This window comes from Callospermophilus lateralis, chromosome 3 (assembly GCF_048772815.1).
Source record: "Callospermophilus lateralis isolate mCalLat2 chromosome 3, mCalLat2.hap1, whole genome shotgun sequence".
NCBI classification, from domain to species: domain Eukaryota; kingdom Metazoa; phylum Chordata; class Mammalia; order Rodentia; family Sciuridae; genus Callospermophilus; species Callospermophilus lateralis.
In genome coordinates this window covers 37,084,247-37,111,962 of record NC_135307.1, presented here as the reverse complement: position 1 = coordinate 37,111,962, position 27,716 = coordinate 37,084,247, and the positions used below count along the sequence as shown (strand labels likewise).

At 39.9% G+C, this 27,716-nt stretch overlaps 2 protein-coding genes across 2 annotated transcripts; both read left to right on the top strand.

Moving 5' to 3' along the window:
- The first annotated feature begins 3,903 nt into the window (after positions 1-3,903).
- Positions 3,904-7,267, top strand: LOC143394613 (granzyme B-like). Its single transcript, XM_076849307.2, has 5 exons — positions 3,904-3,997; positions 5,594-5,741; positions 6,170-6,302; positions 6,492-6,749; positions 7,106-7,267. Exons 1-5 carry the CDS (start codon positions 3,943-3,945, stop codon positions 7,265-7,267), a joined length of 756 nt encoding a protein of 251 aa, XP_076705422.1. The 5' UTR covers positions 3,904-3,942.
- A 9,290-nt stretch (positions 7,268-16,557) lies between these two features.
- LOC143394612 (mast cell protease 3-like) lies at positions 16,558-18,892 on the top strand. Its single transcript, XM_077109058.1, has 4 exons — positions 16,558-16,757; positions 17,270-17,405; positions 18,104-18,133; positions 18,731-18,892. The coding sequence occupies exons 1-4, from the start codon at positions 16,558-16,560 to the stop codon at positions 18,890-18,892; spliced, it is 528 nt and encodes a 175-aa protein (XP_076965173.1).
- The last annotated feature ends 8,824 nt before the right edge of the window (positions 18,893-27,716 follow it).

The window sequence follows — 27,716 nt, the reverse complement described above, 5'->3', positions numbered from 1 at the left end:
AAATTGTGGCATTTACCAGTAATGGATGGAACTGGAAGTTATCGTGGTAAAAGAAATAAGCTAATCTCAAAAAATCAGAGGCCAAATATTTTCTTTGATATGCAGATGCTAATTTCACAAACAAAGTGGGTGGGGACAGCTATGGTCAAGGAGGAATATATGTACTTCGGATTAGAAAAGGGGGAAAGATGTGAAAGAAGTGGGAAGCGAATAGAAAAGATGGTAGAAGGAATCAGACTTTACTAGACTGCCATCCCTGACTAGCAAGGGCAATTAAACTAAAGGTCACTAGAGTGAAATTCCTAGGATACCAAATAAAACACAGACACACACTTTACCTTTAATTCAAGCTTCAGGACAGCTCCTCAACTCTGGGCCTCAAGGCCCCCTAAACGGGAAAGTGAGGAATGTCATGAGAGACTGGCGAGAGAGAGCAAGCACATTCGGAAGTGAATTTTTATTGGAGGGACCCTCATTTTTTCGAAATTCCATCCAAAAAAGGTCTAGATAGGCAGGGTACAAGGACAGGTAAGGTAATTCGAACCCTGGGGCTGTAAGAGGCCACGCCTATGCATGAAGACACATTCTGCTACTTCCAAGATCGGGGCAGCCATCTGGGGCAGCCATCTGGGGCCACTTTGAGTGTGTCCAGATCACTACAGTAGTGACCAACAGAGCCTCTACAAATCAGGGAAAGAAAATGCTGGTTACTCAGCGCACACAGCCCCCCACACTAGACAGTGCTCATATATGATTACATGACTAATGTAATTCTACATCATGTATAACAAGAAGAATGAGAAGTTATACTCCATACATGTATGTCAAAATACATTCTATTGTCATGTGTAACTAATTAGAACAAATTTTAAAAACAAGAGTAACAAGTATAAATGCTAGTGTACAGATTGACATTGAAGGAGACACACACATGCAGTTGGACTGCTCAGAAACATAATCCCTGTCATTACTTTACCCCTGTCATACAGAACAACATGAATCAGGGAGGCTCCTGGGGCCTGGGAAAATGGAAACATGGCTCTAATATTCAGGCCATCATGGTTACTGCTCCCATCCATGTCCCCAGTGCCACCTGGGAGTCTCTTTGGTGGGAAGTTCTTGTCTTGGAGGTCACAGATGCAGCGTTTAACTTTTTGTTAAATAAAGGTATGCCTATGTGGGGCTAACCCCGCAGCCCTGTATCAGAGTCTGTCCATTAATGGGGCACTGGAAGTTCAGCACAAGTTCTAGTTCTAGATTAATGCCCCTTTGTCCCAAACACACACCACACTATACTCTTTTTAGACATGGAGTAAAATATCTCTCTTCAGTTATGTAACTCTCAAAAGTATGCTCTTTTCCATCCCATTGTGTACAAATCATGCTGCCACACAATCTCATAATGACCTTCTATAAGGAAAGAGCATAATATAATGAATGTCACACAAACTCGTATTTGGGGATGAAAAAAATTCCTGCATCTAAGACATGCTAGGAACAGGCTCCTGCACTGGAAAAAAAAAAGAAAACACAGAAGGAAAAGCAAACAAAAAATAGTATTTAGAAAAGTGACTTGGTCCTATGCCTACATATCCAATTTAGGAGTTTTATCTACATTGAGGAAATGGTTCTGTGGTTTTGATAACTTTAAAAACTATTGTTGTAAGCCTTCATCTTCCTCAGGAAGAGGAAGAAGAAAGGAATGTCCAAGGGTAATGACTGACCAAAGTTGTCACAAAAGGTGGGATAGACCTGGACCAAGCCCAGGTCCCCTCACCACCATGGCAGAAAGGAACCTTCCTTAAGTGTCTTCTAACGCCCAGCCTGGGGTGGCTTCCCAGCATCTCTAGGCATGAGATGAGCTGCTTTCTGCTCAGAAACCTCCCTAGAGAGAAAGTCTCTGCGCCCTCCTGCAGCTGCTCAGTAACAGGATTTCACAGCACCTTCCTCTAGTAGTAGAAAACACCCAGAGGCACAAGTGAGTGGAATCCGAGGCAGATGAGAACCTTAAACTGGCTGATTCCTTCCCCTCTCCTTAGTCTGAGAAAGAATCCCAATCCTCTCCATTTGAGGAGAACATCTTCCATTGTCTCACCCATTATGTCCAAAATATGGAACAGCTATTAAAAACAATTGAGCAACAAATGTAGCAATTATGGTAACTTTGAAATGGATTTTATGTTTTTACAAGTCTATTCTTTCATGAAAAATCACAAGTAAATGCTTAGGGCATTCTAATACACACATATAAATGCACATGCACATATAGAGAGCATATATAAGCTCTAGATTATTATTTACAACCTATTTTAATACACCCATGATGCTTTTGTTGAAATAGTCACAGAACTGAAAACTTGGGACTCAATGGGTTAAACTCTAAGATAGGAAATGCTTCCCCACTTCCCCTTTCCTCCTTTCCTCCAGGCCCACTGGAAGTCAAATCCCAGCACAGCCAAGGAAAGATCTGCAACTTGGTCCCAGTAGGACACAGAACCAATGGAATGCAAGGTCTGCTCACGTGTTTGGGGATTGTGTGTTGGTATTATTCTGTTTCCCAGCCCAACGCCATACTGCTGTCAGCACCAGTCTTGGCTCAGCTACAGAACTTACAGGACTTCTTTGGTGTACTGTCTCTCACGCAACACTGCTTTTTACCAACAAACATATTTCACCATAAGAGAAGTGCAGAAGTAGGTTCATGTGCCATATCACCCAGAAGCAGCTAGACTGAGAAAATTGTGAAAGAGTTCATGGAAGATAACAAGGACAGATGACAGACCACCACCTGTGAGATTGGGATGCTGTACTCTGGGAGGTAGTGTGTGCTTTAAGCCAGCAGTAAAGGTATGCTTGTGTTTCTCCACAGCTAGAATACATGGTTCCAAAAACAAAGGGGTGCTGGTAAGAGTTGCCCCTTTGACTCTCACATGTAATGGCTCACACTCAAGCAATTTTGCGTCTATCTCCACAATCTTGGTCTTCGTGGACCTAGAGGTTTCAATCTCTGAGAAATAAGTGGATTCCTATGGTACCTGGGTGATTGGGACTGACTTCCAGGAGAAAGGATTCAAAATAAGTGAGGTCAGAAAAGACGAATAAAGCACAAGGATAGAAAACCACTGAGACTCTTCAGCAATTAAGGTCAAAATCACTGCATCAGCTGAAGAATCCTACCAGGGAGGATATCTGAGGTAAGAGTCTTCTGAACAGCTTCTCAGAAATCACATAAGACCCCTTCTCATAATGGCTTTCCAGCCTTCTTGGCCATGGACCCTAAAACTTCTTCTTAGAGAACTCCCAGGAGAGAAAAAATTCTTAAAATTACCAGGCTCCCTGCTGTCACAATACAGCTGAGACCAACCTATTGCTGGCTTTCACCCTGTCATTGTGGTTTTGAACCACTGAGCTCTTGGGCAACTGAGGCACACCATCTTCAGCATTGCTCCCACCCCACTCTGCCCATCCCTCTAACCACAGCCCCTCCATCTTCTCTATTTACTAACGTTTTTGTATCCTCTATGATAGCAAAAGAATCTCATCTCCATATATTCAACTTTTACCCAGGAAAAGGTTTCAACAAATGATCATCCTGAAAGTCAATGAAAGCCCAAGAAATAAATACTTTCCTGGATCTATCACAATGATATGCAGATTCCTGAGTCCCAGGACCCACTACTGGCCAATGTAACACTTCTAGCAACCCTAACTTCTGACCACAGGTTCCAGTTTTCTGCTTTTGTGGTCAGCACTGAATCAAGAGTGATGGGTGCTCAGGCTTGGCCAAATTATTACTCAACCATCAGATTTTGATCAGGCAGTGATGGAAGGGTGAGATCATCTCAGAGGAAAAAGCCCCCACCACACCAGAGGAGAACACTGGGGGTTTAAAGACCAGGAGGACACAACAACCTCTTTGACCAGAGAGGCCTTTCTGGGAAGATGAAGCCACTCCTGCTCCTGTTGGTCTTTCTTCTGTGCCCAAGGGCAGAGGCAGGTGAGTGACTATCCCTAAGAACTGAGACCCAACCCCAAGCTCAGCCCTGCTCAGATGCTGCACCCCACCATCCCGGTTCAGGTGCACCTCCAGCAACTTTCTGAACAGCAAGGTAAACCTCACCCAAAGACTAGCAGGTCTCATGGGGATGGAAGCACAGGGGAGGAGCAGGGCAGAAGGCTGGTCTCCATGAGAGCCACTGGGAACCTTCCCCTTCCCCAGCCCTACCTTTACCATCTGGAAAGCAGGTCCGTTCACGAACACATGAAAGTACAATTATCAACAGGAAAGAATAAATAATTAATTCCCCAAGAAAGGGAAATTTATAGAAAGGAGCTGGCTTCTGTAATCAAGGTAAAGCCCACTAATTTTTTAACCAAATATTTTAATATCTACCCTCAATGTCCACCTGCTTATCCAAACTTTATCATTCTCACACTGCATAGGAATGCAGCCAAGGACCCATTTGATCTCAGAGTCATGGGCATTCTCGTCCCCTTAACAGTTACATGTACCTTGGCTCAGCCCCATGTTCTCTCAGGTCATTTTCAGTTACAGATGGGTGCAATGGCTTTGTCAGACCCCATCTTCCCTGGTGCTCACAATCTCACCAGCACTGCCCTCCAAAACCTCAGCCACAGGCTAATCAGGAGCCATTCCCTCACACAGCCACGATCTTTACTGGGCACCTACTTGGTGTCTGGCTCCAGCAGACAAACATCAACCACAACTCAACATTCTGACTTTATGTGCAGAACCCAGTAGGAGCTCAGTGGGAACTAAGGGGGAAACAAGAGGGGAAAGAAGACTGGGACACTTCAGAGAAAGGACTGACCAGGATCTGTAGGGACTTTGCTGCTTGTTCCAAACTCAAATCCTGTCAGTCAACATTGACGTCTGAAGCAGGAATTACAGAGCAAGGACTGCCCTGCTCTTGGTCAGAGGGAGTATCTGAGTCTTGTGGGTCACTCTTCAATCCAGGAATGCTGCCAGGTGCACACTCAGGGCCCCATGTTTGTTGCTGCTGGCTACTTAGACCCTGCCTCTAGGGCTTAAGAGCCAGGCAAGCAAGGAGATCAGGGGCAGGGTCAGAACAAGGGAGCATGGAGAGGGTCTTTGGTGAGGTCAACTTCCTGCTTGATGAAAGTGCTTGAGGACACAAGCCAGGCACCCAATCAGACACTTTATATTCATGCTCCTAAAGGAGGATCCAGTAGAAAAACTAAAACAGAAGCAAGGACAGAGAAGACACCAATCAATAATAGTGAGCAGAGGGTGGACAGTGGACATGATAAAGACAGGAGGAAATTCCAGAGACCATAAAAAGTACAAACCAAAACTCCCATACCAGATACGAGCACTGGGGCATTTCTCTTCAGAGCCATCTCTCTGTCCCTTTGTCAATAAACCTGCTGCTTGCTTCATATATCTGTGTCCTTTTCTTCAATTCTTTGATGAACAAGGACAATGAACCCCGCACCCCTAGATGGTAACACCACCACACTCAATCCTTCCCTCCCTGGAGTTGATCCCAGTCTCCTCTCTTCAGCCTTTGGCTCCATGAGCATCAAGGGCAGGACAGAACCTTTCTTTCAGGGAAAATCATCGGGGGCCGGGAAGCTGTGCGCCATTCTCATCCCTACATGGCATTTCTTCGGATCAAGACTCCAATTAAAACAAAAGGATGTGGGGGTTTCCTTGTGCGTGAGGACTTTGTCCTGACAGCAGCCCACTGCTGGAGAAGGTGAGTTCATACATCTAAAGAAAACCCCACAAGAAATCCTCTCCTTTTGGCCTGAAGACAAGACTCTGTGGAGGGCAGGTAAGCTATGGGGAGAGAGGAGCAGGTCAGTGCAGGTGGCTTGTTAAACAAAAGGAGAACGTGGATCAAAGCTGGATGGGAAGGAGGCAGGTTTTTCCCAAGAGCCCAGAGTGTACATGTGAGAAATTCAGAGTCTCACCTGGAGACACCTGAGCTCTGTGCATGACTGAGCACACTCCATCTGCTCCAGGAACTGCACCAGCCCTGGCTGCCAGAGATACTCAGCCCAGAGTCCTGTTCCCCTACACGTCCTCCCAACTCCACCCTGCCCTGCCCTGAGTAACCATTTCCTTCAGGGATCCTGAGCTGTATCCCCTGTGACTCTACCTCCCTGTCTGCTCTAGGAACAGATCCATCACTGTCATCCTGGGGGCCCACAACATCAAAGAGAAAGAGAGGTCCCAGCAGATCATCCCTGTAAAAAAAGTCTTCCCCCATCCAGATTACAACAGCAACTATTCCAATGACATCATGTTACTGCAGGTGAGGAATGCCATTCCAATGGATCTTGCACACTTTAATCCTGGAGGATTAAATCTGCTGTCCTTCTGTCCAACCATCCTTCCTAAAAGGAAGGCTTCACTTGTCCCAATGCCATGAAGAAGGCAACCCCATTACTGTCTGGAGTTTTGTGGACTATTTGTTGAAAAAATTGCCTTTATCTGCCTTTAGTTGGAAAAGAAGGCCAAGCTGACTGCTGAGGTGAGCCTCCTCAAATTACCCTCAAGAAAATCCCAGGTTACACCAGGGATGGTGTGCACTGTGGCCGGTTGGGGACGCATTGGCCAAAACATATCCACAACAAAACTGCATGAGGTACAGCTGGAAATCCAAAAGGACAAGGAATGTGTCTCTCGTTTCAAAGAACCATACAACTCCACCATCCAGATGTGTGTGGGGAATCCAAAGGAGAACAAGACTTCTTTTAAGGTGAGTCCCCGGCTTTAACCATTCCCTGCCTTGGGCACAGCAGAGTTTGAGGAGAACCAGGGCAAAGGGAACTACTCATGCCCCTATGTACTCAGCCTTTCACCAATTCAGTCTCTGGTCCTGGGGTCAGTGGAAACTGAATGTCATTGGTCACTTCATGGAAATAGACTTACTGGGGGAGGAGAGGCCTTAGTCAACTGGAAGGAGTAGTCAGGATCAGTCTGAGGACCCCCGCCCCCGGACTGAATGAGGACTGCCCTATTTCTGAATTCACAAACAAAGTGTCCACCCCCAGTGGAGAGGCCTAGGTGTGAGAATTGGAGGAGGCCAGCTAATGGTGTTTTCTCTACCCACAGGGAGACTCTGGGGGCCCCCTTGTGTGTAAAAACGTGGCCCAGGGCATTGTGTCCTTTGGGGGAAAGAAGGGAACACCTCCAAGTGTCTACACCAGAATCTCAAGCTTTAGGCTCTGGATTGAAAAAACAATGAAATCCTTCAAACTCCAGGCACAAGACTGAGAGGCCTCCAGAATTGATCTTCATCTTCTCTTGTACAAAGGCCCAAAGTACACTGGGTGGAGGAGTAGAGGGGAGACTGCCAGGTGCTTAATAAACTTTCATCTCTGCAACTGAAATGATGGATTCCTCCTTTCTTCACCAGCATAACATTCTGTAAGGTGCTGACTGTATGTCCAGCAGGATCTGTTTACATTTATGATTCCTTACATGCTTCCCCTCAGGCACACTCCACCTTCCACCTCTAGAATACAAAACACACTGTTTTTTGATACTGGCTCCAAATGACCTGTCCCAATGCCAGCTCCCTGCAGCAGGTTGAGTTTAAGCTACCCAGGAAAAAAAGGACCTTCTCTAGACAAAACTCATTCCTACAGTGCCATCTTACATCATTCTGTCCCTACACCCTAACCCTACCTTGCTTGTGAGCCACTATTAAAACACAAAAGACCCCAGATTTATAAAGGGAATTGTATTTCCCACCTGGTGGAAAAGGGTAGGAGCCTTTTGGAAAGATGTGATTTATGCAGGTCTCCCTCTCCAAATCAGCACACCTGGCAGCTTGGAAGCATGAAGACTTTCAAGAAAAATATTCAGTGTCCCCAGATGCACCTTAAGTGTCTGTCATGGCCCTGTCATGGGGCCAGAGCCCAGTGCAGTGTCTGGTCTCCCGTCACCCCATCCTCCCACAATCCCAAATGATCTTCCATCTTAGTCTGAGCCAGCTTCTCTCCACCTCCCATGTCCAGGTTCCATGGAACCCTTTCTATCTGTGTTCACCAAGATTCTCATCCTTAATGGATCTTGAGCACTAGCTCACCTTCTGCCCTATTCATGAAGGACCAGGAAGCAGGGAATGTCCTCAGAACTCTAGTCCTGAGCTTTCACCTGGTCAAGGCCATGTCAGTCCTCCCATGCAGAGGATTCTTGCTCCTGAGCTCAGAGCCAAAGACAGGTCACACTCAGCAGCTTGATCCCTTGCAGGCTCTTCCTTTGGGTACCACTGAAAGCCTGGCCTCTAGACCGAACTCACTGACTGGTACCCTGGACTATAATGTCTATCAATGTGAGAAAGCCTGCCTCTGTAGCAGGACAGAAGCAGCATTCTGCCATCAACCAATACATCAATGCTCACTGGGCAAATACTTCGTGCCAGGCAACAGGATCCCTGCAAATCAGCAGTCATCATGGAATCCATGTGGTTTATCTGATTTGCATGTCACTTTCCTTCTGTGGCTTTCCAGGCCTGGATCTGAGTTTAAAATTTACAAAAATCAAAGGCATGTGCTTGTCAAGATAATAAAACTCATTTGAATTGTCCTGATGTTATATGGTACAGTTTTTGAGCACATTATCACAGCAGACCTAAGAACTGCTATTTATGAGGTTTAGAGGAAATAGAGATTTCTAGTTTGTCAGTGCTTAAGAGTACTCCCCTGGGGTTGGGGTTGTGGCTCAGTGGTAGAGTGCTCACCTAGCATGCATGAGGCACTAGGTTTGAACCTCAGCACCACATAACAATAAAATAAAGATATTGTGTCCACTAAAACAAAAAAATAAATATTAAAAAAAGAGCATCCCTCCCAGGAGGCAGGAGGAAGTTAGGGAGGAGTACTGGAGTGGAACACGCCTATCTTGATTTAACTATGGCATGGAAAAGGAGCTTGTACAGAAACTCAAACATAGAACATAGTCTATCTTTTTCTGAAGTCTGGGGTCTAACTTTAAGCCTGGGCCAGTATGAAAAGTTACCCTAGTTATTACTAAGACCTGGCCACACCCAAAATTGAACCAAGATAGGCAGGTTTAGGTATGCTTAAAAAAAATGTAAGCTTCCTCTAATCTTTTTTTAATATATTTTATTGCAGCTTTATACATAGTATATGGGTTCATCTGACAAACTCACACATACCTGAAAAATCAATTTTGGTTCATAATGCCAACCCTGTCACTCTCACATTTTTCTTCCCATTCTCTCCTCTCCCATTCGCTTTCTTCTATTCTATTTTATTTCCTTTTGTTGATGAACAAAAAAATTTAATTAATTAAATTTAATTAGTAATGATTATATTTGATTAATTAGTATAATTAACCAAATTATTAATTGGTATAATTGCTGTGCTTATTATATTTGATTGGTTCTTTATAATATCTATTCCTCCCTCTGCTTTCCTTAATTTTACTCTAGTTTCAGCACAAGAGAGAAAACATTCAACATTTGGATTCAAGGTTTGGCTTATTTCCACTTAATATGATATTCTCCATTTCCATCCATTACTGGCTATAATTTTATTCTTTTTTATGACTGAGTCAAACTATACTGAATATATATACCACAATTTCACAATCCATTCATCTACTGACAGGTATTTGTGTTGATCCCAATATTTGGCTATTTTGCATTGTGCTGCTATAACCTTTGAGGTGATTGTATCGCTATAGTGTATCCATTTTTTCTTTTTTCTTTTTTTAGTTGTAGTTTAACACAATACCTTTGCTTTATTTATTTATCTTTTTTATATGGTGCTGAAGATCAAACCCAGCGCCTCACACATACTAGGTGATCACTAGCCACAGTCCCAGCCCCAGTATATCTATTCTTTTCTTTGGAAAAATAGCAAGAAGCAGGATAGCTGGATCTATCCCTAGGATAGGGTTCTATCCCTAGTTTCTTGAGGAGTCACCATACTGCTTTCCAGAGTGGTTGTACTGGTCTGCCATGCCACCAACAACATACAAGTGTTCCTTTCTGCCCATAACCTTGCCAACATTTATTGTTGTTCATATTCTTGATCATTGCCAACCTCACTAGAGTCAGATGAAATCATAGAATAGTTTTGATTTGATTTCCCTGAGTTTAAAAATGGTGAACATTTTTTTCATATATTTGTTGTCTATTTGTTTTTCTTTTTTTGAGAAACTTCCATTTTGTTCTTTTGCCCATTTATTGATTAGATATGTTGTGGGGGTGGTAGCATTGTGTGTTAAGGCTTTGAGTTCTTTTTATATTCTGGATATTAATCTCCTATTGGAGAATTAGTGAGCCAGGATTTTCTCCTATTCTGTAAGCTCACTCTTCACACTCTTAATTATTTCCTACTCTGTGCAGAAGCTTTTCAGTCTAATGGCATTCCACTTTGAAACTTGATTTTTTTTCTTATTCACTGGGGGTCTTATTAAGGAAGTTGATGCCAGCACCTACATGCTGAAGTATTGACCCTATGTTTTTTTTTTCCAGCCGTTGTACAGTTTCTTGTCTAATTCCTAGTCTTTGATCCATTTCAATGTGAGCTTTGTGCATGGTGTGAGAGAAAATCTAATCTCATTTTTCTTCAGATAGCTATCCAGTTATAGCTGAGTCAAACTCCACTGAATATATATATACCAGAATTTCTGAATCCATTCATCTACAGACAGGTTTTGTGTTGATCCCAATATTTGGCTATTTTGCATTGTGCTCCTATAACCTTTGAGGTGATTGTATTGCTGTAGTGTATCCATTTTTTTATCTTTTTAGCTATAGTTGAACAAAATAACTGGTGGTATGCCAGCAAACTGAAAAGCTTCTGCACAACACAGAGGTTCCATTTTTAACAGATTGTCTTTTCTCCAGGAGGCATTTTAGGTGCCTTTGTCAAATATCAGACAGCTATGGGTATGTGAATATCTCTCTGGGTCTTCTATTCTGCTCCATTGGTCTTCATGTCTATTTTATGCCAATACCATGCTGGTTTTTTTTACTACAGTTTTGGATTTAATTACAGATCAGGTATTGTGATACCTCATGCTTCATTTTTATTGCGTAGTATTGCTTTGGCTATTCTGGAGCTCTGATTTTTCCAACTGAATTTAAGAATTGTTTTTCTAATACTGTGAAGAATTTTATTGATATTTTGATGATGATTGAAATGAATCTGTATATTGCTCTTGGTATTTTGGCCATTTTGATAATATTGATTCTGTCTATTGAAGATGGCATGTTTTTTCATCTTTTAAGGTCATCTTCAATTCCTTGCTTTGGTGTTCTATAATTTTTATTGCCAGGCTCTTTTCCCTCCTTATATGTGCTTTTAGTTAGATTAATTTTTTGAAGTTACTATAAATGGGATTATTTTCATGATTTCTTCCTCAACTGAATCACTGTTGGAATGACGTTGGAGTGATGAGGGGTTCAGCAGTTGTCAACTGTTAAAATAATCATAAACTTTATTTTGTTATAAAGAAAACAGCAGGTGTCAACTATATCATCCACAGCAGTAATGATTATATCAGCACTAATGGAGGTGGCCAGAGTTATATAAGACAATTAGTTCTGAAAGATGGTAAAAATACACTTTGGGGGAAAGAAAATACATTGGGAAATTAGAGTGAGTGCCCAGTTTCAAAAAGTGAACAGAGAGAATGCAGAAGAGATGTAGCATGTGATGTTTATGTAAGACAAAGAGGAAAAATTGAAGCAGCAAGGTATTAGGAGAGAGGGAGAGAGAAAAATAGAATTTGGCCATTAACAGGAGAAAGTAAGAGAGAAAGAGAAACAAAGACATGAAAATAATACAAACCAATATATAATGAAAATCCTAAACCCTCAAAAGATAATATTACAGAAAATTATATTTGAAAATACTCAAAATAAAGAAAAAAAATAAGTGTATGTACTTATGTTCCTCACTATCAGCCAGAATTCACATGTATGCATGCAAACACATACACACACACACACACACACACACAAACACATGAGACATACTATAAATAAATAAATAATAATCCCAAAAGGAATGAAGGAAATATTTCCACTGAGATGGTCAAAATAGTTGACCATATTGGGTGGTCACTGCCCCTTTCCAACAATCTTTGTTTCTGTTTCTTCCTGAGCTATGTGCTGATATGGCAAGGGCTGTTGCTCTATGGTTGCCAATTGGATTAAAATTGAAGCTGTTTGATATAATATTCAGCTTCCCTTCTCACCAGTGTGAGTTGAGATGGGTTAGGATGTACTGTCAGTTGCCATTGTGTCCATTTGAACCAGTTCAGTCCACTCCACTAGAAACCCATGCCTAATAGAAGAAAAAATAGATCCAATCTTCATTATGTAGGCCTAGGATCTGACTTCCTTAACAATACTCCTAAAGCATAAGAAGTAAAATCAATAAATAATAAATGGAATGGATTCCAATTAAAAAGCTTCTTCTCAGCAAAGTAAACAATCAATAATTGAAGAGAGAGCCTATATAATGGGAGAAAACTCCTACTACATGAACCTCTGATAAAGCATTAATCTCTAGAATATATAAAAAACTCAAAAAATAAAACACCAAAAAAAACAAATTACCCAATTAATGGGCTAAGAAAAAGAACAGACACTTCACAAAAGCAGAAGTAAAATTGATCAAGAAATATAGGAAAAAGTGTTCAACACATCTAGAAATTAGAGAAATATAACTCAAAACTACTCTAAGATTTCATCTCACTCCAATCAGAATGGTATTCATCAAGAATTCAGGCAACAATAAATGTTGGTGAGGATGTGGGAGAAAAGGTACACTTATACATTGCTGGTGGGACTGCAAATTGGTGCAACCACAATGGAAAGCATTATGGAGATTCCTCAGAAAACTTGGAATGGAACCACCATTTGATCAGTTATCCTACTCCTCAGTTTATACACAAAGGACTTAAAATCAGCTGTAGTAACAGTCATACAACCACATCAATGTTTATAGCAGCTCAATTCACAATAGCTAAACTATGGAACCAACCTAGGTGTCCCTCAATAGATGAATGGATAAAGAAAATGTGGTCTATATACTCAATAGAATATAACTCAGCTTTAAAGAAGAGTGAAATTATGGCATTTGTAAGTAAATTAATGGAGTTGGAGAATATCATGCTAAGTGAAAGAAGCCAATCCCCCCCCCAAAAAAGGCCGAATGTTTTCTCTAATATGCAGATACTAATACACAATAAGGCGGGGGCCACTAGAGAAGACTAGTGTTACCTTAGACTAGGTAGAGGGAAGTGAAGGGAGGGAAGGGGAGGATATGTGGAAATAGGAAAGATAGTAGAATTAAATTAAATTATACACACACACACACACACATACACAACATACACACACATACTTTTTGAGAGAATTGAGATCAAGATGTTCCAAACTGGGAGTTTTTCACAATGGCAGAATAGAGGCCAGCACATTCCTGGCTGCTCCGTGGCATGAAATCAAGAAAGCAGACAGGCAGCTAGCTTCTCAGCAAGTAAGGAAATGGTAAGTATCAGGGACATTGTAAGTCCACAGGGTAGAAACTCTAGCCTAAGATCCATACTACTAGAAGGATAGACACATAAAAACATGAAAAAGCAATGGAAAATTGTTCCAAACAAACCAAAATACTCCCATAACAGAATCCGGCACACCACAGTGAAAGGAATGTTAGAGAAGGAGTTTAGAATGTGAAGTAAATGACAGTATAAGGAATGAAAGCAGGAAAATACAGGAAGTGAAAGATAACTTGAATAAAGAGATGAACATTCTGAAAAACAACAAAGCAGTAATTCTAAAAATAAAGAAATAAGTTAAAAAATTAAAAATTTTAACTGAAAAAAATCATTAATTTAAAGAGAATTTAATTGAAGAAATATTTAATTGAAAAAGACTAGATCACTTGGAAGACAGAGTTTGAGGCAAAGACAAAATATATACTCTTAAAAACAAAGTAAACTGTGGAGAAAAGATGTTAAGAGGCCAAGAACAGAACTTTCAAAAATATGGGATAACCTGAAAAGACCAAATTTAAGATTTATAGGGAAAGATGAACACACAGAGACACAAATGAAAGACACAAACACAATCTTCTCAATGGAATAATATCAGAAAATTTTCCAAACCTAAAAAGTGAAATGGAAAATCAAGTACAGAAGGCAAATAGGACTCCAAATACACAAATTTCCAACATACCAATAATGTTACCATTACTATGAAAACACTAATATACAGATTAAAGATAGAATCTAAAGTTTGCAAGAGAAATATTATAGGTAATATTTAGAGGAAAACCAACATGGATCCCTGATCTCTCAACCCAGCACCTCAAAGCCAGGTCTTAGAATAATGCATACAAAAATCTGAAAGAACATGTATGCCAACAAAGAACCCCATATCCAACAAAATTAAGCTTCAGATTTGAAGACAAAAAAATTTTTCCATGAAAAACCAAAGTTAAAGGAACTCACAACTAGAAAGCCTGCACAATAAAACACTCATAACAAAATACTCCATGAAAGAGAAATGAAAAAAAAAACTGTGGGGGGAGACAAGCAAACAGAGGAATTACATTATAGGAATAGTCAATCAAAGGAGAAACTAATTCAGATTAAAAACAAGAAATGAATGGGAATACAAATCACATCTCAATGATAACCTTGAATGCAAATGGCCTAAGCTCATCAATCAAAAGACATAGACAGATTGGATTGAAAAAAAAAAAGACCCAACAGCATGCTGTCTCCAAGAGACTCACCTCATAAGCAAAAAAAAAAAATCCATAGACTGAAGGTGAAAGTACGGGAATAAAACATATCACTCACATGGATCACCTACACAAGTAGGGGTTTCTATCCCCATATTAGGTAAATTGGACTTCAAGCCAAACTTAATCAGAAGCATAAAGAAGCATTTTTCATACTGCTTAAGGGACAATACATCAACAAGACATAACATTTGTAAATATCTATACCCCAAACAATGAAACATTTATGTACATCCAACAAATCCTTCTCAATCTCAAGAAGCAAAGAGACCACAACATTATAATACTGGGTGACTTTAATTCATCTCTCTCACCACAGGATAGATCCTCCAAATAAATACTAAAAACAAGAAAACATAGAACTAAAAAATAAATTAATATTTAGACTTAACAGACATATAGAGAATATTTTGTCCATCAAAGACTAAATACATTTTATTTTCAGCAATAGATGGATCCTAGTCTAAAATAGAAGGTATCTTATGCCAAAAAGCAACTCTTAACAAATACAAAAAAAAATACAGATAATAACTTCCATCCTATCAGATCATAATGAAATGAAATAGGAATCAAATATATAATAAAAATACCAGCCACTCTAATACTTGTAGACTAAAAAGTATGCTACTGAATGATAGCAATTACAGAAATGCAAAAGGATAGCTTCTGTAATCAAGGTAAAGTTCACTAATTTTCTAAATTACTTAAAATCTAACCTCAATCTCCACTTGCTCTTCCAAACTCTGTCATTCTCACACTGCACAGGAATGCAGCCAAGGACCCATTTGATCTCAGACTTGTAGGCATTCTCATCCCTTAACAGATACGTGTGCCTTGGTTTAGCCTCAGTTTCTCTCAGGTCATTTTCAGTTACAGATGGGTACAATGGCTTTGTCAGACCCCATCGTCCCTGGTGCTCACAATCTCACCAGCACTGCCCTCCAAACCTCAGCCACATGATTCTCAGGAGCTATTCCCTCACACAGCCACGATCTTTACTGGGCACCTACTTGGTGTCTGGCTCCAGCAGACAAATATAAAACACGACTCAGCATCCTGACTTTATGTGCAGAACCCAGTAGGAGCTCAGTGGGAACTAAGGGGGAAATGAGAGGAAAGAAGATTCTGGGACACTTCAGAGAAAGGACTGACCAGGATCTGTAGGGACTTTGCTGCTTGTTCCAAACTCAAATCCTGTCAGTCAACATTGATGTCTGAAGCAGGAATTACAGAGCAAGGACTGCCCTCTTCTTGGTCAGAGGGAGTATCTGAGTCTTGTGGGTCACTCTTCAAGCCAGGAATGCTGCGTGACAAACACTCAGGGCCCCATGTTTGCTGCTGCTGGCTACTTAGGGACATGTATAAGGGCTTGAGCAGCCAGGGCTACATGGCAAGTGAGGAGACCAGGGGCAGGGCCAGAACAAAGGAGCATGGAGAGGGTCTTCTGGTGAGGTCAACTTCCTGCTTTTGGGAAAATGGAGGGGACCTATCAGACAGACACTTCTGTGCTTATGCTCTGAAGTAGGGGATCCAATAGAAAAACTAAAAGAGATGTGGGTACAAATGGGACACCAATCAATAATAGTGAGGAGAAGGTAAACTTCAGAGACCATAAAAGAACAAGAGAAACTCTCCCACCAGATTCCCAGCTCTGGGGACATTATCGTCAGAGAAATCTGCCTGTTGCTCTTGCAATAAACCTGCTGCTTTCTTGCTCTCTCTGCATCCTGTTTTGCTGATCAAGGCCAATGAACCCTGCACCCCTAGATGGTAACACCACCACACTCAATCCTTCCCTCCCTGGAGTTGATCCAGTCTCCTTTCTTCAGCCTTTGGATCCATGAGCACCAAGGGCAGGTCAGAACTTTTCTTTCAGGCAAAATCATCGGGGGCCGGGAAGCCATGCCTCATTCTCATCCCTACATAGCATATCTTTGGATCAATATCACAGAGAAAACAAAAAAAATGTGGGTGTTTCCTTGTGCGTGAGGACTTTGTCCTGACAGCAGCCAAGTGATGGAAAAGGAAAGTTCACACATCTAGAGAAAACCCCACAGGGAATCCTCTCTTTTGGGGCTGAATACATGAAGACCATGGTGGCAGGAAAGCTCTGGGGAGAGAGGAGCAGGTCAGTGTAGGTGGCTTGTTATACAAAAGGAGAACATGGATCAAGGCTAGATGGGAAGGAGGCAGGTTTTGCCCCAGATCCCAGAGTGCAATTGTGTGAAATTCAGAGTCTCACCTGGAGAGAGTCTCTTTACATGATTGTGCATGTTCTGTACGTGACTGAGCATACTACAACGCTCCAGGACCTGCACCAACCCTGGCTGCCAGGAATCAAAATGAAGATATACTCAGCCCAGAGTTGTCTTCCCATGTAGCTTCTCCCAACTCCAACCTGCCCTGCCCTGCGCAAAGCATTTTCCTTCAGGGATCCTGACCTGTATCCCCTATGACTCTACTTCACTGTCTGCTCTAGGAACAGATCCATCACTGTCATCCTGGGAGCCCACGATATTGATGAGCAAGAGATGACCCAGCAGGTCATCCCTATAAGAAAAGTCATCCCCCATCCATATTTTAAAAGAAAGTCATTCAATGACATGTTACTTCAGGTAAGGTGCCGCAGTCTGGCTGGGCATAATTCAGGAGCCACTTGTCAAAAGAAACTAACTTTATTTTTAGAACCACACACGCCAAACAAAACAGCTCCTCAGGAAAAAACCCTCAGAGCCCAACTGCCACCACCGGCTTCCCACAAGCCTCTCTCACACCCACCAGCCTCTCCACCTCCCACAATCCTCCTGCTCTTGAGGCCGATTGGCTGGGTTGCATGGGTGGAGCCAAAAAAGTCCCCCAATGAGCAGCTCCGTGGTCTGAAAGGGCAGGGAAACAGCCCAATGAGCATCACCGCAGAGGAGCCAATCAGCTAGATGTTGCTGGGGCCGCTGTGAGCCAATCATCAGCTGGCAGTCTGAAAGGGCAGGGAAACAGCTCAATGAGCATCTCCAATGAGCATCATCGCAGAGGAGCCAATCAGCTAGATGTTGCTGGGGCCGCTGTGAGCCAATCATCAACCAGCAGTCTGGAAGTTTGCTGGCAGCTGGAAGTTTGCTGGGGCTCTTTCGGCTGTGGCTCTCAACAGTAAGGCATACCATTCCACTGAGTCTTACACAGGTTAATCCTAGAAGGTTAAATCCTCATGGCCTTGTTTCCATTATTCATTTCTAAATTCAACCCTTCACTTGTCCCCATGACTCTGTGGATTTTCTGGAGCTGTTGGTTGATCAAAATTCCCTTTATCTGCCTTTAGTTGGAAAAGAAGGCCAAGGTGACTGCTGAGGTGAGCCTCCTCAAGTTACCCTCAGTACATTCCCAGTTTACACCAGGGATGGTGTGCTCTTTAGCCGGCTGGGGACCTATTGACCAAAACATATCCACAACAAAACTGCATGAGGTACAGCTTGAAATCCAAAAAAGACAAGGAATGTCTCTCTCGTTTCAAAAGACCATATGACTCCACCACCCAGATTTGTGTGGGGAACCCAAAAGAGAAGAAGAATGGTCTTCAGGTAAATTCACCTGCATTGGCTATTCCCTGCCTTGGGCACAGCAGAGTTTGAGGAGAACCAGAGCAAAGGGAACTACTTATGCCCCTATGTACTCAGCCTTTCACCAATTCAGTCTCTGGTCCTTGGGAATCAGTGGAGACTGACTGCCATTGGTCATTTCATGGAAAGAGACTTACTGAAGGAGGAGAGGCATCAGTAAAACTGGGAAGAATAGTCAGGGTCAGGCTTGAGCCCCCCAAACTGAATGAGGACTGCCCTGGTCCTGATTTCACACACACAGCCCTCTAACAGTGCCCATACACACCTGGGGAGTGGGTGGTGTGGGATTTGGAGAAAACTAGCTAAGGGCAGCCTTTCTCTGTCCACAGGGAGATTCAGGAAGTCCTCTTGTGTGTAAAAATGTGGCGCAAGGCATTGTGTCCTATGGGAAAATTGAGGGGACACTTCCAAATATCTACAACAGGATCTCAAGCTTTCTTCGCTGGATTAAAACAACAATGAAATCATTCAAACTCCAAGGACAAGACTGAGAGGCCTTCAGAATTGATATTCATTTTCTCTTGAACAAAGGCCCAAAATGCACTGGGTGGAGGAGCAAGGGGAGACTGCCAGGTTCTTAATAAACTTCCATCTCTGCAACAGAAGTGATGGATTCCTCCTTTATTCGCCAGCATAACATTCTGTAAGGTTCTGATTGCATGTCCAGCAGGATCTGTTTACATTTATGATTCCTTACATGCTTCCCCTCAGGCAAACTCCATCTTCCACATCTAGAATATAAAACCATGCTGTGTTGATACTAGCTCCAAATGACCTGTCCCAATGCCAGCTTCCTGCCACAGGTTGAGTTTAAGCTACCCAGGAATAAGGACCCTCTCAAGACAAAACTCATTCCTTCAGTGCCATCTTACCTCATTCTGTACCTACATTCCTAACCCACCCTACATCAGGGCCAGTAACACAATACAAAAGAACCCATATTTGGAAAGGAAATTACATAATGCCCACCCTAGTGGTAATCCATAGGAGCCTTTTGGAAAGGTGTGGTTCATGCAGGGCTCCCTCTCCAAGTCAGCACAACTGGCAGCTTGGAAGCATGAAGACATTCAGGAAGAATTTTCAGTGTCCCCGGATGCAACTTGAGTTTCTGTCATAGTCCTGTTGTGGGTCCAGAGTCCAGTGCAGTGCCTGGTCTCCTGAGAACGCATCCTCCCATAATCTCAAAAATTTTTCATCTTAGTCTGAGCCAGCTTCTCTCCACCACCCATGTCCAGGTTCCCTGGAATCCTGTGAGGATCCAAGCACCCTTTCTATCTTTGTTCACCAAATTCTCATCCTTGATGCATCTTGAGCACTAGCTCACTTCTCCCCCATTCATGAAGGACCAGGAAGCAGAGAAAGTCCTCAGAAATCTAGTCCAGAGCTTTCACCTGGGTCAAGACCATATCAGTCCTCCTCATGCAGAGGAGTCTTGCTCCTGAGCTGAGCTCAACAAAGACAGGTCATACTCAGCAGCCTGATCCCTTGCAGGCACTTCCTTTTGGCCACAACTGACAGTCTGGCCTCTGGGACAGAACTCACTGATTGGTACCCTGGACTATAATGTCCATCTATGTGAGACAGCCTGCCTCTGTAACAGGAAAGAAGCAACATTCTGCAAAGCAGCAGTCATCATGGAATCCATGTGGTGTTTCTGTGGCTTTCCTGGCCTGCATCTCAGCTTAAAATTTACAAGAATCACAGGCAGCTTCTTTTCAAGATAAAAAAACTTATTTGAATTGTCCTGATGCTACATGATACAGTTTTTGAGCATATTATCACAGCAGATTCAAGAAGTGCTGATTATGGGATCTAGAGGAAATAGAGACTTTATAGTCTGTCAGTGCTAAGAGCATTCCCTCCCAGGAGGCAGGAGGAAGATGGGAAGAAGGACCACAGTGTGAGAAAGTCTGTCCTGATTTAACTTTGTGGCATGTACACAAACTCAGACACGAATCATAGTTCACATTTTTCTGAAATCTGGAGTCTGACTTTAAGCATGGGTCAATATGAAAAATAACCCTAGTTATTACTGAGGCCTAGCCACACCCACAATTGAACCAAGAGAGGCCGGCTTAGGTATGCTTGGAAAATGGAAGCTTTCTCTAATCGTTTTTAATTTTTTTTATTGCAGGTTTACAGTGAAACATTGTAACTGGGTTCATCCTGACAAACTCATACATACATGAAAATCAACTCAGCTCATAATGCCAAAATTTTCACTCTCCTCTTTTACCTCCCATCTAAACTCTTCTCTCCCATTCTGCTTCATCTACTTTACTTGACTCCCTTTTGCTAATATATTAATTAATTATATTTAATTAGTAAAGTTAGCCAAATTATTAATTGGCATAATTAATTTTATTTGCTTGTTCTTTATAATATCTATTACTCCCTCCAACTTTCCTTAATGTTACTCTAGTTTCAGTATAAAATGGTAAACATTCAACATTTGGATTTCAGAGTTGGCTTATTTCACTTAGCATGATATTCTCCATTTCCATTCATTACTGGCTATAACTTTATTCTTTTTATGGCTGAGTCAAACTCCACTGAATATATATACCACAGTTTCTTGTTCCATTCATCTACTGACAGGTATCTAGATTGATCCCATAACTTGGCTACTGTGCATTGCACTGCAATAACCATTGAGGTAATTGTAGTATGTTGATTCTTATATTTGGGGGAATACCAACGAGTAGGATAGCTGGATGACATGGTGGTTCTATCCCTAGTTCCTTGAGGAGTCACCATACTGCTTTCCAGAGTGCTCGTACTGGTCTGTAGTACAACCAACAATGTACAAGTGTTCCTTTCTGCCCACAACCTTGCCAGCATTTATTGTTGTTCATATTCTTGATCATTGCCAACCTGACTAGAGTCACTTGAAATCATAGGACAGTTTTGATTTGATTTCCCTAATTCTAAAAATGGTGAACATTTTTCATATATATGTTGCCCATTGTGTTTCTTCTTTTGAGAAACTTCCGTTTTGTTCTTTTGTCCATTTATTGACTGGATGCTTTGTGGGAGTGGGGCTTTTTTGTGTTAAGGCTTTAAGTTCTTTGTATATTCTGGATATTAATCCCCTATTGGAGGATTAGCAGGCCAGGACTTTCTCCTGTTTTGTAGCCTCTCTCTTCACACTCATAATCATTTCCTTGGCTGTGCAGAAGCTTTTCAGTTGGATGGCATCCCACTTCTTGAAACTTGTTTTTTTTTTTTCCTTATTCACTGGGGGTCTCATTAAGGAAGTTGGTGTCAGCAACTACCTGCTGGAGTATTGAACCTATGTTTTCTTCCAGCAGTTGTACAGTTTCTGGTCTAATTCCTAGTCTTTGATCCATTTCAATGTGGGTTTTGTGCATGGTGTGAGAGAAAAGTCTAATTTCATTTTTCTACAGATACCTGTCCAGTTGCAGCAGCACCATTTGTTTTAACATGCTGTCTTTTTTCAAGAGGCATTTTTGGTGCCTTTATCAAATATCAGACAGCTATGGATATGTGAATATCTCTCTGGGTCTTCTATTCTGTTCCCTTCTATTTTGATATCTATTTTGTTATCAATACTATGTCTATTTTGATGCCAATACCATGCTGTTTTTGTTACTACAGTTTTGGATGTAATTACAGTTCAGGTATTGTGATGTCTCATACTTCACATTTCTTGCCTAGTATTGCTTTGGCTAATCTGGGTCTCTGATTTTTCCAATTGAATTGAAGAATTATTTTTCTAATTCTGTGAAGAATGTTATTGATATTTTGAGGAGGATTGAAATGCATCTATATATTGCTCTTGGTATTTTGGCCATTTTGATAATATTGATTATCATATTGATTGATTCTGCTATTGAAGATTGCATGTTTTTTCATCTTTTAAGGTCATCTTCAATTCCTTGCTTTGGTGTTCTATAATTTGTATTGCTGTGCACTTTTCCCTCCTTAGTTAGATTAACTTTTTGAAGTTACTATGAAGGGGATTGTTTTCATGATTTCTTCCTCAACTGAATCACTATTGGAATATAGTAAAACTAATGATTTATGGGTATTGATCTTGTATCTTGCTATATTGTAAAACTGATTTCTATCTCTAGAAGTCTTCTTATGGTATTTTTGAGTCTTCTTCATATAGGATCATATTATAGGCAAACAGAGATACTTCAAATTCTTCCTTTCCTAATTTTATTCCTTTGATTTCCTTTTCATGTCTGATCACCATGGTTAATGTATCAAGTGTTATACTGAATAGGACTGGTAGAGTGGATAAATTTGCCTTGTTACTAATTTCAGAGGAAATGTTTTTAGTTTTTCTCCATTCAGTATCAGGATGATGTTGGCTTTGGGCTTGTTTCCAAATCCAAAATGCAGATAAAATTTTAGCATAGTTTAAATTTGAGTTCCTTGATTGTTACAGATGTTGAACAGTTTTCATATACTTTTATATGGTCTATATGATGTTGAAGTAATCTTCTATTCCTAGTTTTTCATTTTTAATATCAATGGGTGTTGGATTTTATCAAAGGCCTTTTTGGCCTCTATTCAGATGATCATGTCACTCTTATCTTTAATTCTGATTAAGTGGTGAATTACATTTATTGATTTTCATATGTTGAACCAAACTTTCACCCTGAAAAGAAACCCATTTCATCATGGTGTAATTTTATGTGTTTTTGAATGTGGTTTGCTAATATTTTATTAGGGATTTTTGCATCTACATTCATCAGGGATATTGCTTTATAGTTTTCTTTCCTTGATGCATCTTTGTCTGGTTTTGGTATCTGGATGATACTGACTTCATAAAATATATTTGGGAGTGTCCCCCTCTTTCAATGTCATGGAATAATTAAAAAAAAAAAAAGGTGTTAATTCTCCTGTAGAGATTTGGAAAAACTCAGGTGAGAATCCATCAGGTCCTGGAATTTTCTTTTTCTTATAGCTTTTATTTGCTATTTTCATTGGGTCCTGGGATTTTTATTTTTCAGAAAGCTTTTAGTTACAAGTTCATTGCTGAATATTGATCTGTTTAGGTTTTCTTGTTTCAATTTGGGCAGATCATAGGTGTCTAGAAATTTGTCAATGTCTTCCAGATTATGGAGGTATTGAAGGATACATTTTCGAACTGCATTTTGTTAATGCTCAGGATTTCAGAGGATCTAGAGTAATATCTCCTTTTTTCACCTCTGATCTTGTGATTTGCTTCTTCTCCATCTTTCATTTGGTTAGTTTGGCTAAGAATTTGTCAATCTTATTTAGCTTTGCAAGAACCAACTTATCATTGCATTCATCCTGTGTATTATTTTCTTATTCTCAATTTCATTGACTTAAGTTCTAATCTTAATTATTTCTTCTCCTCTACTGATTTGGAGTTTGTTTGCTCCTTTATTTTTAAGGCCCTGAGGTAGAACATAAACATATTTACTAGGGATTTCTCTAATATTTTAACATAGGCCTCTATACTATAAATTATCCTCTTAGAACTGCTTTCATACTATCTCAGAGATTTTGATATGTTATGTCTTTATTCTCGTTCATCTCTTAAGAATTTTTTGAGATTTATTCTCATTTCTGCTTTGCTTCATTCACCAAATAAGAGAGTATTGTTCAATCTCCATGTGTTTATGGGGTTTTTCATGATTTTTCTTGCTGTTGATTTCTAGGCTCATTCCATTATGATTTTATGATCTGATAGGAAACATGCAATTTTATCAACTTTTTCATACTTACCTAGATTTTTAGCTTTGTGTATCAGAAAATGGTCTATTTTGGAATAGGTTTCATGCACAACTGAGAAAAAGGTAAATTCATTTGTTTTTACTGGAATATTCTGTATATGTACATTAGGTCCATTTGATTTATAGTGTTGTTCAGCTCACAGATATCTTTCTTGATTTTGTGCTTTGATGACCTGTCTATTGGTGATAAGAGTGCATTAAAATCATCAGTATTATTGTGTTGGGGTCTATGTGGGACTTACTCTCGTAGAATGGTTTTTCCATGTAATTGTGTATATTGACATTTGGGGCTTAAATGTTAATTATTGTTATATTTTCCTGTTGGATTGTTATCTTTACTAGAATGTAGTGACCCTTTTTTGTCTCTTCTGATTACTTTTTGCTGAAATCAGCTTGGTCAGATATGAGAATAGCTACACAAGCCTGCTTTTTTGGATCATGGGAATGAAGTCTATTTTGCCATGCTTTTACTTTCTGCCTCTGGATGTCTTACCTCTAAGATGAGTCTCTTTTAAACAGACTATTGTTTGATCATGTTATTTATCCATTCTGCTAATCTGTGTCTTTTAAAGGGGAGTTGAGACACTTAACATTCAGCATTCATACGGATTTGTGTTTATTATTTCCTGCATTTTGCTTTTTTTCTTGCTATATTTTTCTTGTATTGATTCTCATTGAGTGGATTATTTTTCAACTGAACCTCCTCTAATTTGGAGCTCTGGGGATTGTTTTGTAGTTCCTCTATGCACAATTTGTCTTTGAATATTCTTTTAGTGCTAGCTTCGTGCTTATGAATTGTTTTAGCTTATTCCTGTCGTGGACAGTTTTTATTTCCCTCTCAAATTTGGAATGAAGCTTTCCTGGTATACTAACCATGGCTGGCTCTTGTTTTCTTTTAGGGCTTGGAATATCTAACTCCTCCTGATTTTAGAATCTGAATTGAGAAATCAGAAGTGAATATTATTGGTTTGCTTCTAAATGTGATGTGGTGTTTCTCTCTTGTGGGTTGCAATACTCTTCCCTTACTTCTATCGTAGACATTTTGATTATGATGTGTCTTGGCAAGCTCCTCATATGCCTAGGTCTCTTTGGGGTCCTTCAAGTGTACTATATGTGGATGCCCTTCTTGTTTCTGATATGGGAAAATTTTTCTGGAACTATCTCCTAGAAATGCTCTTTATGCTTTTAGCTTGCAACTACATATTTCATCTATCCCAGTGATTCTCAAGTTTGGTCTTTTAACGTTTTCTCAGAATTCTTGTATATCTGGACATTTTCTATACTTTTTCCTTTATTGACTTTTGTGTGCTCACGATCATATAGGTTTGCCTCCAATTCCTGAAGTTCTGTCTTCAAGGATCGAGGTTCAGTTCTCTATGCAATCCAATCTGTTAGTGATGCTTTTAACTGTGCTTTTAATTTGATGAATTGTGTCCTTCATGTCTAAGCATTCTTCTTGGTTTATTTTTACTATTTCTATTTCTTTATTAAGCTCTCTTTTATCTCCTGAAATTGCTCCCTGATTCCTTCCTTGGATCTTCTTTTAGTTCAATGAATATTTTAATAATCTATTTCTTATCATCTTTTGGGGGGTTTTCATCTACCTTGCTATCAGTGGCTTCTTTTGTTGAGGTAGTGTGAATTTTGGTGTGATGCCAAGGGGTGAGACCTCGGTACCCTCTCAGATAGCCCCTCCTTGGTTCCTTGTTTTTGGTTTGGGGCTTTTGTATCTTCACTTCTTTGAATTAGAGTAATGTCAGGGCTCAGAAGGAAAAGACTGTGTGTGAAGGGAGATTCACTGTTGCTGGTTGAGATCTGAATATTTCTCAGCTGCCAGATGTCTACTCTGTGCTCTTGAAGTGTCCCAATCTCTTTTCAGCTCCTTTAGAGGGACAAGAATCTAGGAATGACACAAATTTCAAGAGAAAATGTACAACTTTATGATAAATATCTGGTGTCTTGTTCAATGTCTGTAATACTATTTGCCACCTAAGTAGTAATGGTAGTTTTTGCATTTAACAATAATACCAACAATAAATATATAAATATTCATTATCTAACTTATATATATATATACATATGTTTAATAAACTCTTGATCTAGTTCATTTATATTTACTAAATATATATATTTACTTAATAAATATACATTTTATGTATTTATTGAATAAATATATAGAGAATATATTTTAAAATATAAGTATTAAGTATATATTTAAATACATATTTTTATGTGTTTAGTAAATACATATAAAGATTATAATTTTAAAATACATACAATAAGTATACATTTAAGATAGATATATATATATATATATATATATATATATATATATATATTAAATATATATGAACTAAATCAGGAATTTAACTGAAAATATCTACTATTTTATCTGGTATATTGATGATCACCCCAATTCAAGTGGTGGAAATCACATAGTCTAATTATTAGTGTTGGTTTTTGTCTTCTCTATTCTTTGTATTAAAGGATAGCTGAAGATTGAGTGGCATTATTCCAATTGTGGAGTAAAGTTTATTGTCTTTGGTAGAGTTTAGTTCAGCAACAAAGACTCTAACTTGTGAACTTTATGTATACCTATAGGTTCCCAGAACCTCACAGAATGGGCAAAGTAAGCAATAGTAACGATAATTGTAAAGGATACACAGCATTAAAATAAATGCCCAATTCCTACTGTGATGTCTCCAACGTTAATCTAAGAAATGGAGGGTTCAGCAGTTGTTAACTGTTAAAACAATAATCACAAACTATATTTTGCTTCAAAGAAAACAACAGGGGGCCAGAGTTATATAAGACAATTAGTTTTGAAAGATGGTAAAAATATACTTTGGGGGAAAGAAAACACATGGGTAAATTAGAAAGGACTGCCCAGTTTCAAAAAGTGAACAGAGAGAATACAGAAGAGATGTAGCATGTGATGTTTAAGTGAGACAAGGGAAAATTGAAGAAGCAAAGTATTGGGAGAGAGGGAGAGAGAAAAATAGAATTTGGCCATTAGTAGGACAAGATAAGAGAGAAAAAGAAATAAACATGAAAATAATACAAACCAAACCAAAATATATAATAAAAACCCTAAACCCTCAAAAGATAATATTACAGAAAATTATAATTGAAAATCCTCAAAATGAAAGAAAAAAATACTTATGTTCCTAACCATCAGCACAGCCAGATTTCACACGTATGCATGCACACATACACACACACACACACACACACACACACATAAACACATGAGAAGTATTAGAAATAAACAAATAATAATCTCAAAGGAATGAAGGAAATTTCTCCACTGAGATGGTCAAAATAGTTGACCATATTGGGTGGTCACTGTCCCTTTCCAACAATCTTTGTTTCTGTTTCTTCTTGAGGTATGTGCTGATATGGTAAGGGTTGGACATTTTTGTATTGCTCTATGGTTGCCAATTGGAGCAGATTAAGATTGAAGCTGTTTGATATAAGATTCAGCTTTCCTTCTCACCAGTGTGAGTTGAGATGGGTTAGGATGTTCTGTCAGTTAACATTTCATCCATTTGGACTTGTTCAGTCCCCTCCCAGGATACAA